This window comes from Phyllobates terribilis, unplaced genomic scaffold (genome assembly GCF_046119375.1).
Source record: "Phyllobates terribilis strain yellow unplaced genomic scaffold, ASM4611937v1 Scaffold_12__6_contigs__length_324123572, whole genome shotgun sequence".
In the NCBI taxonomy this organism is placed as follows: Eukaryota; Metazoa; Chordata; class Amphibia; order Anura; family Dendrobatidae; genus Phyllobates; species Phyllobates terribilis.
The window spans coordinates 20,340,992-20,364,688 of NW_027362772.1; the positions used below are offsets into that span (position 1 = coordinate 20,340,992).

At 43.7% G+C, this 23,697-nt stretch overlaps 1 protein-coding gene across 4 annotated transcripts in view; it reads left to right on the top strand.

Annotated features, from left to right (window-relative positions):
- Positions 1-23,697, top strand: part of LOC141171946 (uncharacterized) — an 83,061-nt gene that overhangs the window by 53,998 nt on the left and 5,366 nt on the right. For 2 of the 4 annotated variants that reach the window (XM_073655661.1, XM_073655660.1), the window contains exons 3-5: positions 5,043-5,207; positions 11,500-11,568; positions 21,041-23,418. In XM_073655661.1, coding sequence (XP_073511762.1) covers positions 11,507-11,568; positions 21,041-23,418 — 2,440 coding nt within the window. In that variant the 5' untranslated portion in view covers positions 5,043-5,207; positions 11,500-11,506. Of the gene's footprint in view, positions 1-3,257; positions 3,403-5,042; positions 5,208-11,499; positions 11,569-21,040; positions 23,419-23,697 lie in introns of those variants that run through there. The other 2 variants (XM_073655663.1, XM_073655662.1) reach the window with 2 other exon arrangements.

A 23,697-nucleotide genomic window follows, 5' to 3' on the forward strand; every position in this document is an offset into this window, starting at 1 on the left:
GTGAGTGCTCAGGATACTGAGCCCTTTATAATTCCGCCCGCATCACTGATTGGCAGCTTTCTGTGTACACTGTGCATAGGCAGAAAGCTGCCAGTCAGTGTGGGGGTGGGGGTTATACACAGCAGTTGACTAGGAGGCATGAGACAGCTAGCGATAATCTCCTGCTGATAAAACACAGCTCAATAAGTAACACATCCCCAATAATCTCAGCGCAGCCTACACATTCCGCTGTAAGGGTAAGGTAATTAAAAGGGGTATTCCCCAAATCATTAAGACATTATGTCTGGCAGTCCCATAGGCCAGGAATAAAGCGGAGGAGCACATGCTCAACTTCCACTTCATTCCCAGGATCTCTGGGATTAATCTGCAAGTTATAGTGTTCTGAAACAGTGTGGCCGCCGTAGTGAGAGTGCGGCTACTGGGAAGAAGTGAACTTTATTCCTAGCAAAATAGTAAAAAAAAAAAAATAAGATTCAGTTGAAGTATATATGTACGAGAACAGGATGAAACGGTATGCTGCATTGCGATCAGATAACTGTATGCAGAGTAGATCTTTATATGAAGGATCACACTGCTCCACGAGTAGAGCAGAGTATATCCTCAATAAAAGAAACAAGGTGCTTAGCGCAAAAGAAATCACACTAGGAAGTGGTGTGAAGCCCCGTGTGACAGAACATAGCATAGCAATATACAGATTGGTCCAGAAATATTTGGCAGGTAAAAGGTCTGGAGCAGATTCCAGCTGTGGCATTTGCATTTGGAAGCTGTTGCTGTGAACACACAACATGCAGACAAAGAAGTTCTCAATGGAAGAGAAACAGACCACTGGTAGGCTGAAAAAAGGAAGAAATGAACCAGAAACATAGCAGAAAGGTTAGGAGTGGCCAAATTAACAGTTGGGTACATTTTTTTTTTTAAAAAAAGAGTGCACTAATAAGCTTGAGAAGTCAAAAAGGCCTGGACATCCATGGAAGACAACAGTGGTTGGAGATCGCTGAATTCTTTCCATGGAGAAGAAAAATCCCTTCACAACATCCACCCAAGTGAAGAACACTCTTCAGGAAGTCATTGTCTTAGTATCATAAAGAGAAGACTTCATGAGAGGAAAAACATAAGGGTCACCACAAGGTGCCGGAAAATAGAAAGGACAGATTAGACTTTGCCAAAAAAACATCTTAAGAAGCCGCCAAGTTCTGGAAAAGCGGAAACCTAGATCCACCTGTACCAGAATGATAAGAAGAAGAAAGCCTGGAGAAGGCTTGGAGCGACTCCTGAACCTCGGCACATCCTGTGTAACACATGGTGGAGGCGGTGTGATGGCGCGGACATGCATGGCTTCCAATGACACCGAGTCACTTGTGGTTAATGGTGATGTGACTGAAGACAGAAGCAGCTGGATGAATCCTGTGTGCACAGGACGAGACTTTTCAACCAAATGCAGAAAGATTGATTGGACGGCGCTTCATAAGACAGATAAACAATGACTCAAAACATCCTGTGTCAGCAAACGAGTCGAATATTCTACAATGGATGAGTCATCACCAGACGTGAAAAAACGTCTCTTAGGCAATAAAAGGGAAATTAAAAGGGAGAACTTCTTACCAGGCAGCAATAGCAGTGTCACTGGCATGGTAAGAGGTTCTCTCTTTGGTTTGTTTTATAAAACTTTTTGTACTTTTAGTTCTAGATACAAAATGCTATTAAGTTGCAGAATAACCCCATATCTGCATGACTGTATAATTTCAACAAGTGCCGTTTGAGTCTGAAACGTTGTGGCGTTTCAGAGAAAAATATACTTTAGTGGTAATGGAGGACTGAGCAGCATGGGAGGCTATTCAAAAAGGCCAGTCCCCAGCTGTTTCTCCCCGTCCGCCATGATGAACGGCCCTCTGTGCCCCTTATGAGATTTGTACAGGATGTCACTTATTGGCCTCAATCATCATCATCAAAGTGTCTGTTATAAAGAACCACCAATAAGAGCTCGCAACAGTGTAGGAAATATCTCCGACCCTGCCGCTTGCGTGATTTCTATGGCGTTGATGCAAAGCAAATAAAAAAAAAATAAATAAGAAAAACCATTATGACTATAATGGCCTTGATTCATTATCCGTCACGTTTCCTTTTTTTGGCTGATGCTATTCATTGCCATTTTTTATTTTGCACCAAATTCTTAAAAGTGGTGCACAGGGATCGTTAATTCTGCACATTCTCAAAATGGTGCAAAACTTCTGATGTGTATATATACATAAAATCACTCCAAGGAGGGTCTGGGAGAACATTCATGACAAATTTTGCAACTTTTGAAAAAGTAGCAAATGACGAAATCAGATGAAAAATATCTAGAAACCCTAAAAACACAACTCATATAGGCGAACACATAAAATAGAGTTAAAAAAAAAAAGGTGCAAATGCAATAATTAATCAGACCCATAGTGTTCAGAGAGCAGTTGTTGTTGCAGATGTCCAGGAGAGGATTAGGAGAAGCCCCAGGAAAACAATACGGAAATTATCCAAGCGGGCGCGCGTCAGTAGATAGTGTCCTCCGTCCCAGCACAACGGTTAAAAGAGGGGGTTATCCCTTGAAACTGGCTACTGGATATGAAGGTGATGACCTGTTATACCTCATATACGCTCGGCTTTGTATTCCTGGGTGTTTTCTCACAGAACAATACTTCCTGAATACAAAGTTCACAACAAAACCCACTGCTAAAAAAAAAAAAGTGTCTGTACTTCCGAGCTAAATCATCTGTGGTTTGTGCATTTCCGATGGGATATCATGATTAATAGCCAAAATGTTTGGTTGCGAAGTGTAACGTCGTCCCTAAATCACTCGTTTCCAGCCGGTCACACTAAAGACTGAACGTCGTCTCATAATCAAAGGAACTAAAAGTGTCAGAAAGAATCGCTAAGAAGTAAAGGAAATCTGTTACCTGAATGTCCACTGGAGAATCGACCCCAAAACACACTGTTTATACCGTAAAACTTGGCACCAGGCTTATAATATGTTATAGGAAGTGTCAGATCTGAGGTTACAAAAAGGAACATAATTGCAAAGGGCGTCGCTCGGACTAAACCAAATAGTACAGGAGCCCTGTTACTTGTAGTTTGGTCTGTGTGACCCTTACTAGTGCCGGGGGCCCCTGCTATTCCCAGGGCTTCTGATATTGTTTGATTGTTGCACGTTTTAAGCAAGTTTTGATCACTTTTCTTTTAGAAAAACTACCCCTCGAGGTCTCATGTGTTCTTCCCGGGGGAGGTGCAGAATATCTGTGCTTCTGTTTATGATTTACCAGACCGGCTCTTACTGTAGGATAGGAAAGTCGTGCGTGCTTCTGCTCCCAGTCATAACCCTTTATGGGGGCGCACTATAAAGCCGGCGACTAAGTGAAGAAGAAATGACCGGTGAGTTTTTTTCCCCGTATAAAACCACAGCAGGGGGATTCTGGTATTTTAGTTACTTTGTTTATGTTATTGATACATTGTTACATTTTGTTTATATAAACTTCTGGTTTGTTTGGTTTTACCCGGATCAGGATACACACATGTGTAGTAAGGCAGTATTTGTCATTTTGCAATATTTTGGTAAGTTTTCGGTGACTGCGGAGTTATTCTAAAGTTCTTATTACGTTGATGTTCCGGTTGAAGATATTCTTCATAAAAAGGGAATCTCATCTCCAGAAATACCTGCAAATATAGGGTTAATCTGCAGGTAAATAGCAGTAAAACCCTGTGTAGTCAGATGACAAGAATTGCGGGTGACGGGAAGTGCGGGAGCTCGGAGAAAATGACGTTTTAATCACTGAGTATTCTCCATATAACCAGGGATTGCAATCCCACCCGGGTCCCGGAGACTAAGGGGGGCCTAAAAGGACCCTTTGACCCATAGGAAAAGACTATTGGTATAAAAAAAAAAAATTGTGATAGTTGGCGCCCCCTGTTGGAGATTGTTCATTAGCAAGTTGAATGTAACAGCTCTCGCCAAGTCCCGGGGCAGGGGTGATCATGTATTCAGCATACAGGAGCGCGGCGGGAATCACGTCCCGGTGGGAATCACGTCCCGGCACTTTGAATGACAGTTCGCTCAGCTCATTTAACCCTTCACATTCCATAATGTAGATTTACAGTGGCTCTTCAGCGGAGCCCTTACAATCCGCAGCAGTAACCTAACGGCTGAGATTGGAATTAGAGTCGTTCCCAAAGTCAACAGTAACTCAAGCTCTAAAAGGGGGTTTATCAGAGGGTGGAGGCTTCCCGGTCAGGTCATTGGCAGCCCCCTGATGCAATCACAGGGTGACGAGGGGTTAACTCTGTCCACCGGAAATTATGTTTTATACTGTGTGCCACATGCAGGTCTGGGTTCCCTGCCAATAGGATGACAAAAGACAAAGCTTAAAATCTATGACAAGGTTCATTATCCATTATAGGAGAAGTTAATATGAAAAATGTGTAGAAGAAAAATTTACTTTTTATTGATAAGAAAAAAGTTTTGGCAAAATTTTTTTTTTTGTATGAGCTTTTAATGTGCAGACATGGCAAAACACCGGAAAATATACGTCTGCTAACATCCTATTGGCAGAATTAGGATTGAAAACACGTTTGGAATTTTTAATTCATTAATTAAATTTTTTTTAAAAATTTAAAAAAATATATCTATGGGAAAATCCGGCTCAGTCATCCTGCAGCGCCACCACAGGAGGAAATAGGTATTACACAGTCTGCATTTATTATCAATGTTCTGTCCATGTATTGCAGGATGTGTCAGGTCCTACAGAAAGTGAGAAACTCTTTTCTAACCATTTGATGAGGGTCCCATGTAGGGTTTAGACAATACCTAAATGAATATTCTAATCCTGATGACGTCTGGGGGGCTTCTCGCTGTTAGAAGATATATCTGACCCTCGTATCCTCGGATATACGCAGTATTTATCTTGTATACACTAATGATCTCTAGTCTTCTCTCCTTTCACTGCAGATACATTGTTTCTAAGATTTTGCAATCTTCTGCATTTGCTCTGATGGAACTTTTGGTCTTTTGCTTTTAGGGGATCCCTGATGGAGATGGCAGATTAATAGGACACAAGGGGAGGATTCCCCCCGTTTTCGTACTTTCCCTCGCTCTCCGGGATTCACCGCACAGTTTTGGGAGGAAATCTGAGTCCACCTCGCAGCAGGACCTGCAAAAAGCCTTGAGGAAGGAAAGAGACTGGGTATGTTGGTTGTTTTTTAGGGTGTGTTCACACAGTTTTTTTTTTTTAATGTGGATTTTAGACACAGATTCCGAGCTAAAATCCAAATAACATCACACTGTAAATGTTACAATTCATATAAAATGTGATCATTTGCACGCTTGTACAATGTACATGAATGATATCACAACACCTGAGTAGTGGTATGACCCTCATGTCTATGGGTGCACAAATTATTATATATATATATATAAAAAATCTCCCATACAGATCATCCATGAGGCATCAGATTCTCCAGATACAGTTTCCCAGGTTAATAATAACAATGTATTTATTGTGGACATTCTAATCTGTTATTTATAAATATGAATGATGCACAGACAAAGTATGGACGGATGGAAATACGGATGGATATTGTCTTAAATGTAGGATATGGGGAGAGCAGAGAGTTCCCATCAGGAATCATGAGAACTCGCCTTTACCTCCCCATAAGATCGGTGGTGGGGTTCAGACTAATGAAATTATATGAAGGGTAGAACTGCAGTCACTGACATTGCTGGGCTCTGTACATCCATTGAACGCTACTAATCAGAAAATGGTATGGATTAATCAGGTTTATAGGTGATGTCACAGCTCACCTCCTCCCCCTCCTGTACAATGACTGATAACACCTCTTTATACAGTAGATAACACAGGATCCACCATTCGCAATAGGGGATGTCACAGCTCACCTCCTCCTCCTCCTGTACAATGACTGATAACACCTCTTTATACAGTAGATAACACAGGATCCACCATTCACAATAGGTGATGTCACAGCTCACCTCCTCCCTTCCTGGTGATCTTTGCACATGCTCAATAAACACTTCAACACAAAAAGATAGAGTCAGACTATTGAGGCTACTGCAGAGATGTCAAACTCAAAACACACAGAGGGCCAACCTGTATACAGTAAAAGCCCCCCCCCCCCAGTCCTCCATACGGTAAAAGGGGCCCCCCCCACAGTCCTCCATACGGTAAAAAAGGGCCCCCCCACAGTCCTCCATACGGTAAAAAAGGGCCCCCCCACAGTCCTCCATACGGTAAAAAAGGGGCCCCCCCCACAGTCCTCCATACGGTAAAAAAGGGCCCCCCCACAGTCCTCCATATGGTAAAAGGGGGTCCCCCTACAGTCCTCCATACGGTAAAAGGGGGTCCCCCCCATAGTCCTCCATACAGTAAAAAAAAGCCCCCCCCACAGTCCTCCATATGGTAAAGGGGGCCCCCCCCACAGTCCTCCATATGGTAAAAGGGGCCCCCCCCACAGTCCTCCATATGGTAAAAGGGGCCCCCCCCACAGTCCTCCATATGGTAAAAGGGGCCCCCCCCACAGTCCTCCATATGGTAAAAGGGGGCCCCCCCACAGTCCTCCATAGGTAAAAGGGGGTCCCCCCACAGCCCTCCATACAGTAAAAGGCCCCCCCCTTAGTCCTCCATACAGTAAAAGGGGGCCACCCCACAGTCCTCCAAACGGTAAAAGGCCCCCCCCCACAGTCCTCCATACGGTAGTCCTCCATATAGTATAAGGGGGCCCCCCCACAGTCCTCCATACAGTATAAGGGTCCCCCCCATTCCTCCATACAGTATAAGGGGTCCAGTCACTCACAGTAGTATAAGTGGGCCCCCTGCACAGTAGCATAGTGGGGCCCCCCACACAGTAGCATAAAGAGGGACCCCTACAGTCCTCCACATGGTATCAGGGGGTCCTCCACACAGTATAAGGGGGCACCCCCCCGCACAGTGGTATAAGGTGGACCCTCCCACTCAGCAGTATAAGGGGGACACCCCACAGTCCTCCACACAGTATAAGGGGGGCCCCACAGTCCTCCACACAGTATAAGGGGGGCCCCCCCAAAGTATAAGAGGGGCCCCTCCACACGGTAGTATAAGGAGGCCCCACCCACAGTCCTCCAAAGTATAAGGGGGTCCAACCCACAGTCCTCCATACAGTATAAGGGGGGCCCCCCCACAGTCCTCCATACAGTATAAGGGGGCCCCCCACTGTAGTATAAGGGGTTGCCCCCACAGTCCTCCATACAGTATAAGGCCCCTGCCCACAGTCCTCCATACAGTATACGGGGGCCCCCCGCACATTAGTATAAAAGGGCTCCCCCCACACAGTAGTATAAGGTTGCTCCCCCCCACACAGTAGTATAAGGGGTTGCCCCCACAGTCCTCCATACAGTATAAGGGCCCCCCCACAGTCCTCCATACAGTATAAGGGGCCCCCCCGCACAGCAGTATAAGGAGGGACCGATCGCACAGTAGTATAAGGGGGCCACCTGCACAGCAGTATAAGGGGGCCCCTCCCGCACAGTAGTATAAGAGGGCCCCCCCCCGCACAGTAGTATAAGGGGGCCCCCCCACAGTCATCCATACAGCATAAAGTCCCCCTCACATTCCTCCATACAGTATAAGGGGCCCCCCACACAGTGGTATAAGGGGTCCCCCCACCGCACTGTAGTATAAGGGGGCCCCCCAACCGCACTGTAGTATAAGGGGGCCCCCCAACCGCACTGTAGTATAAGGGGGCCCCCCACAGTCCTCCATACAGTATAAAGGCCCCCCCACAGTCCTCCATACAGTATAAAGGCCCCCCCACACAGTGGTATAAGGGGGGCCCCCCTAGTATTAGGGGTCCCCCACCGCACAGTAGTATAAGGGGTCCCCCCACCGCACTGTAGTATAAGGGGGCCCCCCAACCGCACTGTAGTATAAGGGGGCCCCCACAGTCCTCCATACAGTATAAAGGCCCCCCCACAGTCCTCCATACAGTATAAGGGGGCCCCCCCACAGTCCTCCATACAGTATAAGGGGGCCTCCCACACAGTGATATAAGGGGGCACCCCCACAAAGTGGTATAAGGGGGGCCCCCACCGCACATTAGAATAAGGGGGGCCCCCACAGTCCCCCATACAGTATAAGGGGGCCCCCACAGTCCTCCATACAGTATAAGGTGGCCCCCCACACAGTCCTCCATACAGTATAAGGGGGCCCCCCTACCGCACAATGGTATAAAGGGGGCCCCCCCACAGTCCTCCATACAGTATAAGCCCCCCCCCACCCCGAGTATAAGGGGTCCCCCACTGCACAGTAGTATAAGGGGTCCCCCCACTGCACAGTAGTATAAGGGGGGCCCCCACAGTCCTCCATACAGTATAAAGGCCCCCCCACACTCCTCCATACAGTATAAAGGCCCCCCACAGTCCTCCATACGGTATAAGGGGGCCCTCCCACCGCACAATGGTATAAGGGGGTCCCCCCCACCGCAAAGTAGTATAAGGGGGCCCCCAAGAGTATAAGGGGACTGTGAACAACCAACATCTTTTGCAACATTGCGTGATGATTTACCTTCTTTTAAGAGTTTGATAATCCTCTCCTTTGTTTCAATTGACATCTCTCGTGTTGGAGCCATGATTCATGTCAGTCAACTTGATGCAGCAGCTCTCCAAGGTGTGATCACTCCTTTTTAGATGCAGACTAACGAGAAGATCTAATTTGATGCAGTTGTAAGTTTTGGAAATGAAAATTTACAGGGTGATTCCATATTTTTTTCCCCTCAGAATTGAGTGATTCCATAATTTTTTCCCTCTGCTTGGTCTGAAAAAAAATACCCTTACTGAGTACCACAGTTTTAATCTTGGTTTCTTTTAGTGTTTCTTAAAGCCATAAAGTTGAAATGACTTTAGATTTGTGCCATGTCTGTGATCGGCTTTTTTTCAACAACATTAAACAACGGAATGAACATCCTCCGAGCCGGGTGATTCCATAATTTTTGCCAGGGGTTGTATAAGTCACCCTGCGAGCCAGATTTGGCCCACGGGCCACAGTTTGACGCATGTGGCCTACTGTATGTGAGTTATTTCCTGAAACAATAGGAAGTTGTTTCTTGAAAATAACAAGATTTATTTTTTAATTTTTTTTAATACAGATTGTGAGGTGTATAGACAAAAAAAAAATTACAAAAAGCATTTAATGCAAAAACCTGATTTAAACAATAAGTCATTTCCTGATGACACATTCCCATTAAGTGCTCGTTCACACAACCATATTTTTGGTCTATGAAAAACTCGGACTGCACTCTGCACAATGTTATTCCATGGGGAAGTGCAGAGGAGTTTTTTTTTTTTTTTTTTCACTGATTGGAAAAAAAGAAAAGTTTTCCATACAAAACCCATGATGAAGAATGGACCGGTCACTTCTTTTAAACCTTGAAGCAGTTAAAGAAAAAGTTATAAAAGACGGAACGGAACATGCAACAAGTTGTTTTGACGTCGTTCTATAGAAGTTCATTCTTTTTGGAGTTTTGTAGCGTTTTTTCTTGTAGGGTCCTGGTGGAATCAGCCTGAAAAAGTCAAGCTGTGTGAACACAGCCTTATATATCCTCAGGCTTCCATTAGGCAAAGCAACTAATCCAGAGCCAAACCATAAAAACACTGGAGCCGCCTTCACCTGGATATTACGGTAGCCCAGAACTCCTGCTATAACATAAGTTTACTGACACGTCCGCCTCCGAAATCCTATACATTAATTAATCCATCCTGACATCTTTATGTGATTGTAAAGAAACTTAAAATTAATTAGTGTAAGTTACAATCGCTCACCAGAGATGGCACCACCCAGACGGGTGCGGACTCCTTGGATTTTTCTTGGCACTTAAACGTTTGTATATTTTCTTCTATGACTAAAACAAAGGAGAAGTGTTCAGCTGAGCGATTCTCCTCTCCTCCTACAATATCCATTTTTCATTGTTGCATTTTCTCCTTTTTCTTGTCTATTTTTTGGCATTTTTCGCTTGTGTCTTATTCTTTTAAATTTGTGCATTTTTTTTTTGCCTTTGTTTGTAGTTTTCAGTTTTTGATTTTCGTTTTTTAAAAAAACTCACAAAATCTGCAACAAACGTACTGCAGCCCCCTTCGCGAGCAATTTTTTATTTTTTTATTTTATTTTTTTACAGAACATGCAACTTTTTGCATTAAAAAAAAAAAAAAAGCTAACACCCAAGAAAGTTTTTTTAGTGTTTGAACAAGATTCTCTAACCAAATGCGGCAACTTGAACTTGGTGTAAAAATATCAAGAAAAAAAAAGGGGGCTTAAAAAAAGTTCTACAAATGATTAATCGGGTCCTTGGAATCTTTGTTTAGTCACAAAGGAGAAGCCGGCTCTTTTGATTTAGCGATTAGCAGCCAAAAGCCCAAATATCACAATGATTGACTTACCTCTATGGCTGGTCGCATTAGTAAAAGTTTCAGCAAAGTATCCAAACTCCCAGAAACAGGATCAGGGGCAGCACTAAAGTTTCAGACATTGTATCCAAAGGAAAATCTGAGAAGGAAGGTAGGACTACAGGTCCCAGGCAGACCAGCCATAGGATGAGGCAGGAGTACAGTCAGGACAGAGCCCAGATTGATATTGAAATGTCCAGACAGAACTTCAGCAGTTAGTGTCAGCTGAGCTAAGTACAAGCTGAGGGCAGCACAGACACAACACTGGGTTACTATCATTAACCCCTTCCTGATTTGGCAAATTTTCCTTTTTTTCTCTGTGATATATATATATATATATATATATTTATTTATTTTAAATATACATATATTTTCTATATTATACATATAGATATATTGTATTTAATTTTATATATATTATATTTTATCATGTATATATTTATATATTATATATACACACACACATATATATGTGTGTGTATGTATATATATATATATATATATATATATATATATATATATATATATATATAGTCCCTAATAAAGTTGGGTGTGCATAGACCCTCCGATCACTTGCAATGTATGCTACCAAGTTTGTGCAGTATATTGGGAGAATAACGATCTCCTATGAAGCTCAATCAATTAGCAAATTTCTGTAAAGAGAAAGGATCCTCAGCAAACATAGTATATTGCACCTTTAATTAGAACCAATTGTATTTCTATTTTATCCAATATAAGTCGTTGGTCTATAAATGATCCAGTAGTCTTTATCCGTAGAAATTAATGGTAAAATATTATCTTTTTGCAGTCACCACTAGGGGGAGCTCCAAAATGTAGTGCAGACATTGTACTTTAATTTTGAGTAATTAGCGCAGAATGTTGGAGATAGAATCCATATAGAAGTATTGTCCAGAATTGGATAAATACGGTGCACTTGTCCCCAGGTTGTACGTGTCTTTGTAGCTTAATCCCATCCACCTTTTAAAGACTGAACCTTAATGCGTGTTTTATATGTTTGAGACTCAAGAAAATTATGTTTTCTTTTGCAGGTTAGATATGGTGACATTGTTGGGTCAATATCAGTCAGTGCAAGAGACTGGCAGCGCAAAGGATCCTGCGTAAGTCGTGTCCATTTTTATCAATAGTAAACTATTCTCACAATTAAAAAATACCAAGTCATTAATGTCACTGAAAAGCTGCCTGGAAATCACTGTACCTGAGGGGACTAGAAAGATACAATAATCTTATCAATCATTCTAGTCCGACAATAAAAAAAGAAAAAACAAAGAAATGCTATTTAAATACAAATGTTAAATATTGACATAAAAAAGGAATACAAAGTATCAGCAGACGATTCGTATATCTGTATCGCGCAGTGTAGATACAAAAATAGCAACATTTACATAAACATTGATCATTTCGGCTCTTATTTTAATAGCTATTCCATAGCCAGAGCCGGTGGACGTTGTGATGTCTGGCGTCACTCATCTCCGGCTACCTGTACACAAGATACAATATAAGTTACAGTACAAGTTGCTTTATATGAGCGCTAACACTGTAAACTATGAATAGTCTGTTCCTGTAGGACGGCTGTTGTGAGCGTTATCACCGCATCCCTACATAAGGATAAGTTTTACATCATCACAATTCCTATTTTTTTTCTGTTATTTATTCACATCAATCTACAAATATATGAATAGTCTGCTCATACTTGTAATGTGTTACATTATATCTAAGAGAATGTCTGTTCTATCAATAATTTTTATGTGGGCTGTTCTGTATGATTAATTGTTATCGTACAACCAGAATTAAAGGCAAATGGACACCTTGGAAATGGAAAATATCTTTTTTACATGTTAGTGGTTACATTTATTTGATAAAAGTGGAATAATTTTCAGTCTACAATCTTCATTCCTGCATTTGTTTTCAGACTCCCTAATAAGAAGCCTGATTAAACTATTAAATTTGTTGTGTGTGTGTCCTCTTAGTAATATAGCCTGGATGTGAGCTCTGTGTGTCCTCTTAGTAATATAGGCTGGATGTGAGCTCTGTGTGTCCTCTTAGTAATATAGGCTGGATGTGAGCTCTGTGTGTCCTCTTAGTAATATAGGCTGGATGTGAGCTCTGTGTGTCCTCTTAGTAATATAGGCTGGATGTGAGCGCTGTGTGTCCTCTTAGTAATATAGGCTGGATGTGAGCTCTGTGTGTCCTCTTAGTAATATAGGCTGGATGTGAGCTCTGTGTGTCCTCTTAGTAATATAGGCTGGATGTGAGCTCTGTGTGTCTCTGAGTAACATAGGCTGGATGTGAGCGCTGTGTGTCCTCTTAGTAATATAGTCTGGATGTGAGCGCTGTGTGTCCTCTTAGTAATATAGGCTGGATGTGAGCGCTGTGTGTCCTCTTAGTAATATAGGCTGGATGTGAGCTCTGTGTGTCCTCTTAGTAATATAGGCTGGATGTGAGCTCTGTGTGTCTCTGAGTAACATAGGCTGGATGTGAGCGCTGTGTGTCCTCTTGGTAATATAGGCTGGATGTGAGCTATGTGTGTCCTCTTAGTAATATAGGCTGGATGTGAGCTCTGTGTATCTCTGAGTAACATAGGCTGGATGTGAGCGCTGTGTGTCCTCTTGGTAATATAGGCTGGATGTGAGCTCTGTGTGTCTCTCCCAGTAATACAGGCTGGATGTGAGCGCTGTGTGTCCTCTTAGTAATATAGGCTGGATGTGAGGTCTGTGTGTCCTCTTAGTAATATAGGCTGGATGTGAGCTCTGTGTGTCCTCTTAGTAATATAGGCTGGATGTGAGCGCTGTGTGTCCTCTTAGTAACATAGGCTGGATGTGAGCGCTGTGTGTCCTCTTAGTAATATAGGCTGGATGTGAGCGCTGTGTGTCCTCTTAGTAATATAGGCTGGATGTGAGCTCTGTGTGTCCTCTTAGTAATATAGGCTGGATGTGAGCTCTGTGTGTCCTCTTAGTAATATAGGCTGGATGTGAGCTCTGTGTGTCCTCTTAGTAATATAGGCTGGACGTGAGCGCTGTGTGTCCTCTTAGTAATATAGGCTGGATGTGAGATCTGTGTGTCCTCTTAGTAATATAGGCTGGACGTGAGCGCTGTGTGTCCTCTTAGTAATATAGGCTGGATGTGAGCGCTGTGTGTCCTCTTAGTAATATAGGCTGGATGTGAGCTCTGTGCGTCCTCTTAGTAATATAGGCTGGATGTGAGCGCTGTGCGTCCTCTTAGTAATATAGGCTGGATGTGAGCTCTGTGTGTCCTCTTAGTAATATAGGCTGGATGTGAGCACTGTGTGTCCTCTTAGTAATATAGGCTGGATGTGAGCGCTGTGTGTCCTCTTGGTAATTTAGGCTGGATGTGAGCTCTGTGTGTCTCTCCCAGAAATATAGGCTGGATGTGAACACTGTGTGTCCTCTCAGTAATATAGGCTGGATGTGAGCTCTATGTGTCTCTCACAGTAATATAGGCTAGATGTGAGCGCTGTGCGTCCTCTTAGTAATATAGGCTGGATGTGAGATCTGTGTATCTCTCAGTAACATAGGCTGGATGTGAGCGCTGTGTGTCCTCTTAGTAATATAGGTTGGATGTGAGCGCTGTGTGTCCTCTTAGTAATATAGGCTGGATGTGAGTGCTGTGTGTCCTCTTAGTAATATAGGCTGGATGTGAGCTCTGTGTGTCCTCTTAGTAATATAGGCTGGATGTGAGCACTGTGTGTCCTCTTAGTAATATACGCTGGATGTGAGCGCTGTGTGTCCTCTTGGTAATTTAGGCTGGATGTGAGCTCTGTGTGTCCTCTTAGTAATATAGGCTGGATGTGAGCTCTATGTGTCTCTCACAGTAATATAGGCTAGATGTGAGCGCTGTGCGTCCTCTTAGTAATATAGGCTGGATGTGAGATCTGTGTATCTCTCAGTAACATAGGCTGGATGTGAGCGCTGTGTGTCCTCTTAATAATATAGGTTGGATGTGAGCGCTGTGTGTCCTCTTAGTAATATAGGCTGGATGTGAGTGCTGTGTGTCCTCTTAGTAATATAGGCTGGATGTGAGCTCTGTGTGTCCTCTTAGTAATATAGGCTGGATGTGAGCTCTGTGTGTCCTCTTAGTAATATAGGCTGGATGTGAGCTCTGTGTGTCCTCTTAGTAATATAGGCTGGATGTGAGCGCTGTGTGTCCTCTTAGTAATATAGTCTGGATGTGAGATCTGTGAATCTCTTAATAACATAGGCTGGATGTGAGCACTGTGCGTCCTCTTAGTAATATAGGCTGGATGTGAGCTCTGTGTGTCTCTCCCAGAAATATAGGCTGGATGTGAACACTGTGTGTCCTCTCAGTAATATAGGCTGGATGTGAGCTCTATGTGTCTCTCACAGTAATATAGGCTAGATGGGAGCGCTGTGCGTCCTCTTAGTAATATAGGCTGGATGTGAGATCTGTGTATCTCTCAGTAACATAGGCTGGATGTGAGCGCTGTGTAGCCTCTTAGTAATATAGGCTGGATGTGAGCGCTGTGTGTCCTCTTAGTAATATAGGCTGGATGTGAGATCTGTGTGTCTCTCAGTAACATAGGCTGGATATGAGCTCTGTGTGTCCTCTTGGTAATATAGGCTGGATGTGAGTTCTCTGTGTCTGTCCCAGTAATATAGGCTGGATGTGAGATTTATGTGTCTCTCACAGTAATATAGGCTGGATGTGAGCTCTGTGTGTCTCTCCCAGTAATATAGGCTGGATGTGAGATCTGTGTGTCTCTCCCAGTAATATATGCTGGATGTGAGATTTATGTGTCTCTCCCAGTAATATATGCTGGATGTGAGCTCTGTGTGTCTCTACTAGTAATATATGCTGGATGTGAGCGCTGTGTGTCTCTCCCAGTAATATAGGCTGGATGTGAGTTTTGTGTGTCTGTCCCAGTAATATAGGCTGGATGTGAGATTTATGTGTCTCTCCCAGTAATATATGCTGGATGTGAGCTCTGTGTGTCTCTACTAGTAATATAGGCTGGATGTGAGCGCTGTGTGTCTCTCCCAGTAATGTAGGCTGGATGTGAGCTCTGTGTGTCCTCTTAGTAATATAGGCTGGATGTGAGCGCTGTGTGTCCTCTTAGTAATATAGGTTGGATGTGAGATCTGTGTATCTCTCAGTAACATAGGCTGAGTGTGAGCGCTGTGTGTCTCTCCCAGTAATATAGGCTGGATGTGAGCTCTGTGTGTCTGTCCCAGTAATATAGGCTGGAAGTGAGGTCTGTGTGTCTCTCCCAGTAATATAGGCTGGATGTGAGGTCTGTGTGTCTCTTCCAGTAATATAGGCTGGATGTGAGCTCGGTGTATCTGTCCCAGTAATATAGGCTGGAAGTGAGGTCTGTGTGTCTCTCCCACTAATATAGGGTAGATGTGAGCTCTGTGTCTCTCCCAGTAATACAGGCTGGATGGATGTGAGATTTATGTGTCTCTCCCACTAATATATGTTGGATGTGAGCTCTGTGTGTATCTCTCAGCAACATAGGCTGGATGTGAGCTCTGTGTGTCTCTCCCAGTAATATAGGCTGGATGTGAGATTTATGTGTCTCTCCCAGTAATATAGGCTGGATGTGTGATTTATGTGTCTCTCTCAGTAATATAGGCTGGATGTGAGCTCTGTGTGTCTCTCCCAGTAATATATGCTGGATGTGAGCTCTGTGTCTCTCCCAGTAATACAGGCTGGATGTGAGCTCTGTGTGTCTCTCCCAGTTATATAGGTTGGATGAGAGCTCTGTGTCTCTCCCAGTAATACAGGCTGGATGGATGTGAGATTTATGTGTCTCTCATACTAATATATGTTGGATGTGAGCTCTGTGTGTATCTCTCAGTAACATAGGCTGGATATGAGCGCTGTGTGTCCTCTTGGTAATATAGGCTGGATGTGATTTCTGTGTGTCTGTCCCAGTAATATAGGCTGGATGTGAGATTTATGTGTCTCTCCCAGTAATATAGGCTGGATGTGAGCTCTGTGTGTCTCTCCCAGTAATATAGGCTGAATGTGAGCTCTGTGTCTCTCCCAGTAATACAGACTGGATGTGAGCTCTGTGTGTCTCTCCCAGTTATATAGGTTGGATGAGAGTTCTGTGTCTGTCCCAGTAATATAGGCTGGATGTGAGCTCTGTGTGTATCTCTCAGTAATATAGGCTGTATGTGAGCTCTGTGTGTTTCTCCCAGTAATATAGGCTGGATGTGAGCTCTGTGCGTCTCTCACAGTAATATAGGCTGGATGCGAGCACTGTGTGTCCTCTTAATAATATAGGTTGGATGTGAGCGCTGTGTGTCCTCTTAGTAATATAGGCTGGATGTGAGTGCTGTGTGTCCTCTTAGTAATATAGGCTGGATGTGAGCTCTGTGTGTCCTCTTAGTAATATAGGCTGGATGTGAGCTCTGTGTGTCCTCTTAGTAATATAGGCTGGATGTGAGCGCTGTGTGTCCTCTTAGTAATATAGTCTGGATGTGAGATCTGTGAATCTCTTAATAACATAGGCTGGATGTGAGCACTGTGCGTCCTCTTAGTAATATAGGCTGGATGTGAGCTCTGTGTGTCTCTCCCAGAAATATAGGCTGGATGTGAACACTGTGTGTCCTCTCAGTAATATAGGCTGGATGTGAGCTCTATGTGTCTCTCACAGTAATATAGGCTAGATGGGAGCGCTGTGCGTCCTCTTAGTAATATAGGCTGGATGTGAGATCTGTGTATCTCTCAGTAACATAGGCTGGATGTGAGCGCTGTGTAGCCTCTTAGTAATATAGGCTGGATGTGAGCGCTGTGTAGCCTCTTAGTAATATAGGCTGGATGTGAGCGCTGTGTGTCCTCTTAGTAATATAGGCTGGATGTGAGATCTGTGTGTCTCTCAGTAACATAGGCTGGATATGAGCTCTGTGTGTCCTCTTGGTAATATAGGCTGGATGTGAGTTCTCTGTGTCTGTCCCAGTAATATAGGCTGGATGTGAGATTTATGTGTCTCTCACAGTAATATAGGCTGGATGTGAGCTCTGTGTGTCTCTCCCAGTAATATAGGCTGGATGTGAGATCTGTGTGTCTCTCCCAGTAATATATGCTGGATGTGAGATTTATGTGTCTCTCCCAGTAATATATGCTGGATGTGAGCTCTGTGTGTCTCTACTAGTAATATATGCTGGATGTGAGCGCTGTGTGTCTCTCCCAGTAATATAGGCTGGATGTGAGTTTTGTGTGTCTGTCCCAGTAATATAGGCTGGATGTGAGATTTATGTGTCTCTCCCAGTAATATATGCTGGATGTGAGCTCTGTGTGTCTCTACTAGTAATATAGGCTGGATGTGAGCGCTGTGTGTCTCTCCCAGTAATGTAGGCTGGATGTGAGCTCTGTGTGTCCTCTTAGTAATATAGGCTGGATGTGAGCGCTGTGTGTCCTCTTAGTAATATAGGTTGGATGTGAGATCTGTGTATCTCTCAGTAACATAGGCTGAGTGTGAGCGCTGTGTGTCTCTCCCAGTAATATAGGCTGGATGTGAGCTCTGTGTGTCTGTCCCAGTAATATAGGCTGGAAGTGAGGTCTGTGTGTCTCTCCCAGTAATATAGGCTGGATGTGAGGTCTGTGTGTCTCTTCCAGTAATATAGGCTGGATGTGAGCTCGGTGTATCTGTCCCAGTAATATAGGCTGGAAGTGAGGTCTGTGTGTCTCTCCCACTAATATAGGGTAGATGTGAGCTCTGTGTCTCTCCCAGTAATACAGGCTGGATGGATGTGAGATTTATGTGTCTCTCCCACTAATATATGTTGGATGTGAGCTCTGTGTGTATCTCTCAGCAACATAGGCTGGATGTGAGCTCTGTGTGTCTCTCCCAGTAATATAGGCTGGATGTGAGATTTATGTGTCTCTCCCAGTAATATAGGCTGGATGTGAGCTCTGTGTGTCTCTCCCAGTAATATAGGCTGAATGTGAGCTCTGTGTCTCTCCCAGTAATACAGACTGGATGTGAGCTCTGTGTGTCTCTCCCAGTTATATAGGTTGGATGAGAGTTCTGTGTCTGTCCCAGTAATATAGGCTGGATGTGAGCTCTGTGTGTATCTCTCAGTAATATAGGCTGTATGTGAGCTCTGTGTGTTTCTCCCAGTAATATAGGCTGGATGTGAGCTCTGTGTGTCTCTCACAGTAATATAGGCTGGATGCGAGCACTGTGTGTCCTCTTCGTAATATAGCCTGGATGTGAGCTCTGTGCATCCTCTTAGTAATATAGGCTGGATGTGAGCACTGTGTGTCCTCTTAGTAATATAGGCTGGATGTGAGCTCTGTGTATTTCTCCCAGTAATATAGGCTGGATGTGAGCTCTGTGTGTTTCTCCCAGTAATATAGACTGGATGTGAGCTCTGTGTGTCTCTCACAGTAATATAGGCTGGATGTGAGCTCTATGTGTCTCTCCTAGCAATATAGGCTGGATGTGAGTGCTGTGTGTTTCTCGCAGTAATGTAGACTAGATGTGTGCTCTGTGTGTCTCTCCCAGTAATATAGGCAAGATGTGAGGTCTGTGTGTCTCTCCCAGTAATATAGGCAAGATGTGAGGTCTGTGTGTAGCTCCCAGTAATATAGGCTGGATGTGAGGTCTGTGTATCTCTCCCAGTTATATAGGCTCTACGTGAGCTCTGTGTGTCTCTCCTAGCAATTTAGGCTGGATATGAGGTCTGTGTGTCTCTCCCAGTTATATAGTCTGGATGTGAGGTCTGTGTGTCTCTCCCAGTAATATAGGCTGGATGTGAGGTCTGTTTGTCTCTCCCAGTAATATAGGCTGGATGTGAGGTCTGTGTGTCTCTCCCAGTTATATAGGCTTGATGTGAGCTCTGTGTGTCTCTTCCAGTTATATAGGCTGGATGTGAGGTCTGCGTGTCTCTCCCAGTAATATAGGCTGGATGTGAGCTCTGTGTGTCTCTCCCAGTTATATAGACTTGATGTGAGCGCTGTGTGTCTCTCTCAGTTATATTGGCTGGATGTGAGGTCTGCGTGTCTCTCCCAGTAATATAGGCTGTGTGTGAGGTCTGTGTGTCATCCTGTAATTTAGGCTGGATGTGAGGTCTATGTGTCTTTCCCAATAATATAGGCTGGATGTGAGCGCTGTGTGTCTTTCCCAATAATATAGGCTGGATGTGAGCTCTGTGTATCTCTCTCAGTAATATAGGCTGGATGTGATCTATGTGTGTCTCTCCAGTAATAGTGGCTGGATGTTCACTCTGTGTCTCTCCCAGTTATGTAGATTGGATGTGAACTCGGTGTGTCTCTCCCAGCAATATAGACAGAATTTGAGATCTGTGTGTCTCTCCCAGTAATGTAGGCTTGATGTCAGGTCTGTGTGTCTCTCAGTAATATAGGCTGGATATGAGATCTGTGCATCTCTCCCTCCCAGTAATATAGGCTGGATATGAGCTTTGTGTGTCTCTCCCAGTAATATAGGCTGGATGTGAGGTCTGCCTGTCTCTCCCAGTAATATATAATTGATATGAGCTCTGCGTGTCTCTCTCAGTAATATAGGCTGAATGTGAGTTCTGTGTGTATCTCCCAGTAATATAAGCTGGGTGTGAGCTGTGTATTTCTCTCCAAGTAATACAGGCTGGATGTTCACTCTGTGTCTCTCTCAATAATATAGGCTTGATGTGAGCTCTGTGTCTCTCCCAGTAATGTAGTCTGGATGTGAGCTCTGTGTGTCTCTCCCAGTAATATAGGCTGGATGTGAGCGCTGTGTGTGTCTCCCAGTTAAATAGGCTGAATTTGAGATCTGTGTGCTTCTCCCAGTAATATAGGCTGGATGTGAGCTCTGTGTGTCTCTCCCAGTAATATAGGCTGGATGTGAGCTCTGTGTGTCTCTCCCAGTAATATAGGCTGGATGTGAGCTCTGTGTGTCTCTCCCAGTAATATAGGCTGGATGTGAGGTCTGTGTGTCTCTCCCAGTAATATAGGCTGGATGTGAGGTCTGTGTGTCTCTCCCAGTAATATAGGCTGGATGTGAGGTCTGTGTGTCTCTCCCAGTAATATAGGCTGGATGTGAGCGCTGTGTGTGTTTCCCAGTTAAATAGGCTGAATTTGAGATCTGTGTGCTTCTCCCAGTAATATAGGCTGGATGTGAGCTCTGTGTGTCTCTCCCAGTAATATAGGCTGGATGTGAGCTCTGTGTGTCTCTCCCAGTAATATAGGCTGGATGTGAGCTCTGTGTGTCTCTCCCAGTAATATAGGCTGGATGTGAGGTCTGTGTGTCTCTCCCAGTAATATAGGCTGGATGTGATGTCTGTGTGTCTCTCCCAGTAATATAGGCTGGATGTGAGGTCTGTGTGTCTCTCCCAGTAATATAGGCTGGATATGAGGTCTGTGTGTCTCTCACAGTAATATAGGCTGGATGTGAGGTCTGTGTGTCTCTCCCAGTAATATAGGCTGGATGTGAGGTCTGTGTGTCTCTCCCAGTAATATAGGCTGGATGTGAGGTCTGTGTGTCTCTCCCAGTAATATAGGCTGGATGTGAGGTCTGTGTGTTTGTGATTTTATTTTCAAACTAATTTAATTTCCTCTCATTCTTTTTCCTATTCTCATCTTTTATAGGGAAACACTCCTGAGCCTTGAGGAGACCAACCAGGGACTGAATTCCAAAGTCTCCCAAGAGAATAACTCTGGATGTACAGGTTGCATGAAGTTCGGCAATCATACATTATACACAAGAGAGAAGTTAAATGAGGACATTACATTATGCGGTGACTGTGACACTGAAGATCATGGACCAGATCACAAGCCCTCTATGAACAATAGACAGAACAATATGGACTTATACACTAGTCCTCAGAGCAATTCATCTGAAATATTTGAGGATAATAGAAAAGAAACTGATGTCAAAAGTGAAAAAAGCAAATTATTTGATGCCACTTGTCCCAATGACCACTCTTCCTTGAGTCTTCCTCAAGATAGCAATGTGTCAAATGGTATTAGGTCAGATGACCATTCCGATGAGTTCTGTATGCTCAAAATGTCCAAGTCAGAGGATGGTACCAGGGCACAGCTTGTAGAGGACAACCTTGCACTAAGAGTTGATGGCACCACTGAGCTTTTTGAATCTGAACAAATTGGCAAAGAGCCTTGTAAGCCCAATCATGAGGTCAACAACATCTTCTCGACAATTGATGACTGTGATAGAAATCTCTCCAACCTCAATCCTGACGATGACATTGATATAGATGCTTGCCCTACTACTGCACCCAACAATCAGCAAGATGGAGCGAATATGTGGGAAGATGGAACCATAGTCTTAGAGGACGAGAGATCCCCTGACCATGGAGAGGACATCAATGAGCTTTTGAACCCCACATCAAGCTTTAAAGAAGCTGATGTCCAAGAAAAAAGAAACAAAGCCTTCGATGACACTAGTCTCAATGACAGTTCTTCCACATGTCTTCATCATCAAGAGAGCAATGTCCCCCAAAAATTTAGTCCTGATAACAATTCCGCCATGATCTTGAAGTCAGAGGACAGTTCTACTGTGGGCAATGAAAAGAAGAACGTTGTATCTGAAAGCCAAAGAATGAACATCAGTCTTCATTCAGAAGACATGGATGATGTTGGTCACGAGCCTAATCAAGATACTCGTTACAGTCATGAAGTTAACAAAAGCATTTCTGCCACCAATCATACTGGTATAAATGACTCCACCATTAAGAATGATGATAGTACAAATATTAAAGCTTCCAATATCTCTGTATGTAGCAAGCTGCAAGGTGGAGGTGATGTGGACACCAAAGAACCAGAGAACAAGATGTCCTTGGACCATGAAAGAAGCAACAATGAGCCTTCATGTCTTGAACCAAACAATGCCAAAGATGATAAAACATTCACCTATGCCGAGAACAAAATATCACCCGAAGCTCATAGATCAAACAACAAGACCACGGAGCTCTTTGGATCAGGACACCATGGTTATATGGGTTGCAGGAGTAATGATGAGATCAACACATTTTCTACAATCAGTCCTACTGGTGAAGCCTCCAACTTTAAAATTGGTAGCAAAATAGATGCCTCCACCATTACTACATCCAGCGAGCTGAGAACTGGAGCTATTGAAGAGGGCAGAAATAAAGACTTTACACAACGTGACACTTCCACTGCATATCTTGAATCTGATAAAAATGCCGTGATTGACCCAGAGAATAAGACGTCCACAGACCATGGAGGAAGCAATAAGTTTTCACTCGTTGAACCAAAAATTAGAGAAAATGATGTCCACAAAGGAAAAAGGAAAATGTTTGATGTCCCCAGTCCCAATGTCAGTTCTTCCACACAAGAAGTCAGTAGACCAGTAGACACCAAGTCTTGTATCTCCATCAGCTCCAATCCAGAAGGCAGTACTACATTATTTCATTGGCAGCTGAAGTCCCAAAAGCAAAAAAACATTGTAAAAAGGCATCTGGATCAAAACAGAACAAAACAGAACAAAAAAGTGAATTGCAAAACCAATGATGACAAACAAGCCCATAACCGGGTTATTGGAGCCAGTAAGACTGATGGAAAAGCCTCCATAGATGATGGCTGCAAAAAGACAACAAATATCTCTAAAACGAATAATGGTACCAGTCCAGCGGCTTATACTGGAAGGAAAAGGGACAATCACAATTTCAAAAGTAACGATGTCCCCAAAAATCACAACCCAAAAGATAAAACTTCCTCAGGCGATGGGGGAGAAAACAATGTCCTCTCGCGCCTCAAACTCAAAAGCAAGCATCGATCTCAGCCCATTGAAAAAAGTCCTACTGTCTTGGATACCACAGGTTCCAAATGCTTTCAACAACATGGCGATGTATCGACCACTGGAAGAAGACTCAATGCGAAGTCCCGGACCATGAACAGAAGCTTATGGAGCGCATTCAGTTTTGGCCATTCTTGGGTGTATTATTTTTTGGTAATCATGGCTCTGATGACTCCATCGCTAGTGCAAGGTAAATGCAAAAATACCAATACCATCAAGTTCAACCTTCTCCACCAATTCATTTTGTCACTAAACTAACTATAACCCACAATGTCATGATGAGAAGTTTGGTAGTTTTCTAAATAGTCTTCTTTAAAAATCTCCTACCATTTTGTTGTTGTATCGTCTATGTAGCTTCTACATCTAGCTGGCTGCTCCGGTGCTCAGCTTTCTCTCAGTGTTAGAGATAGCAGGAAGAAAGGGGGGAAAGGACATACATGAGAGAACAGAGAGGGAGAAAAGCATCCAA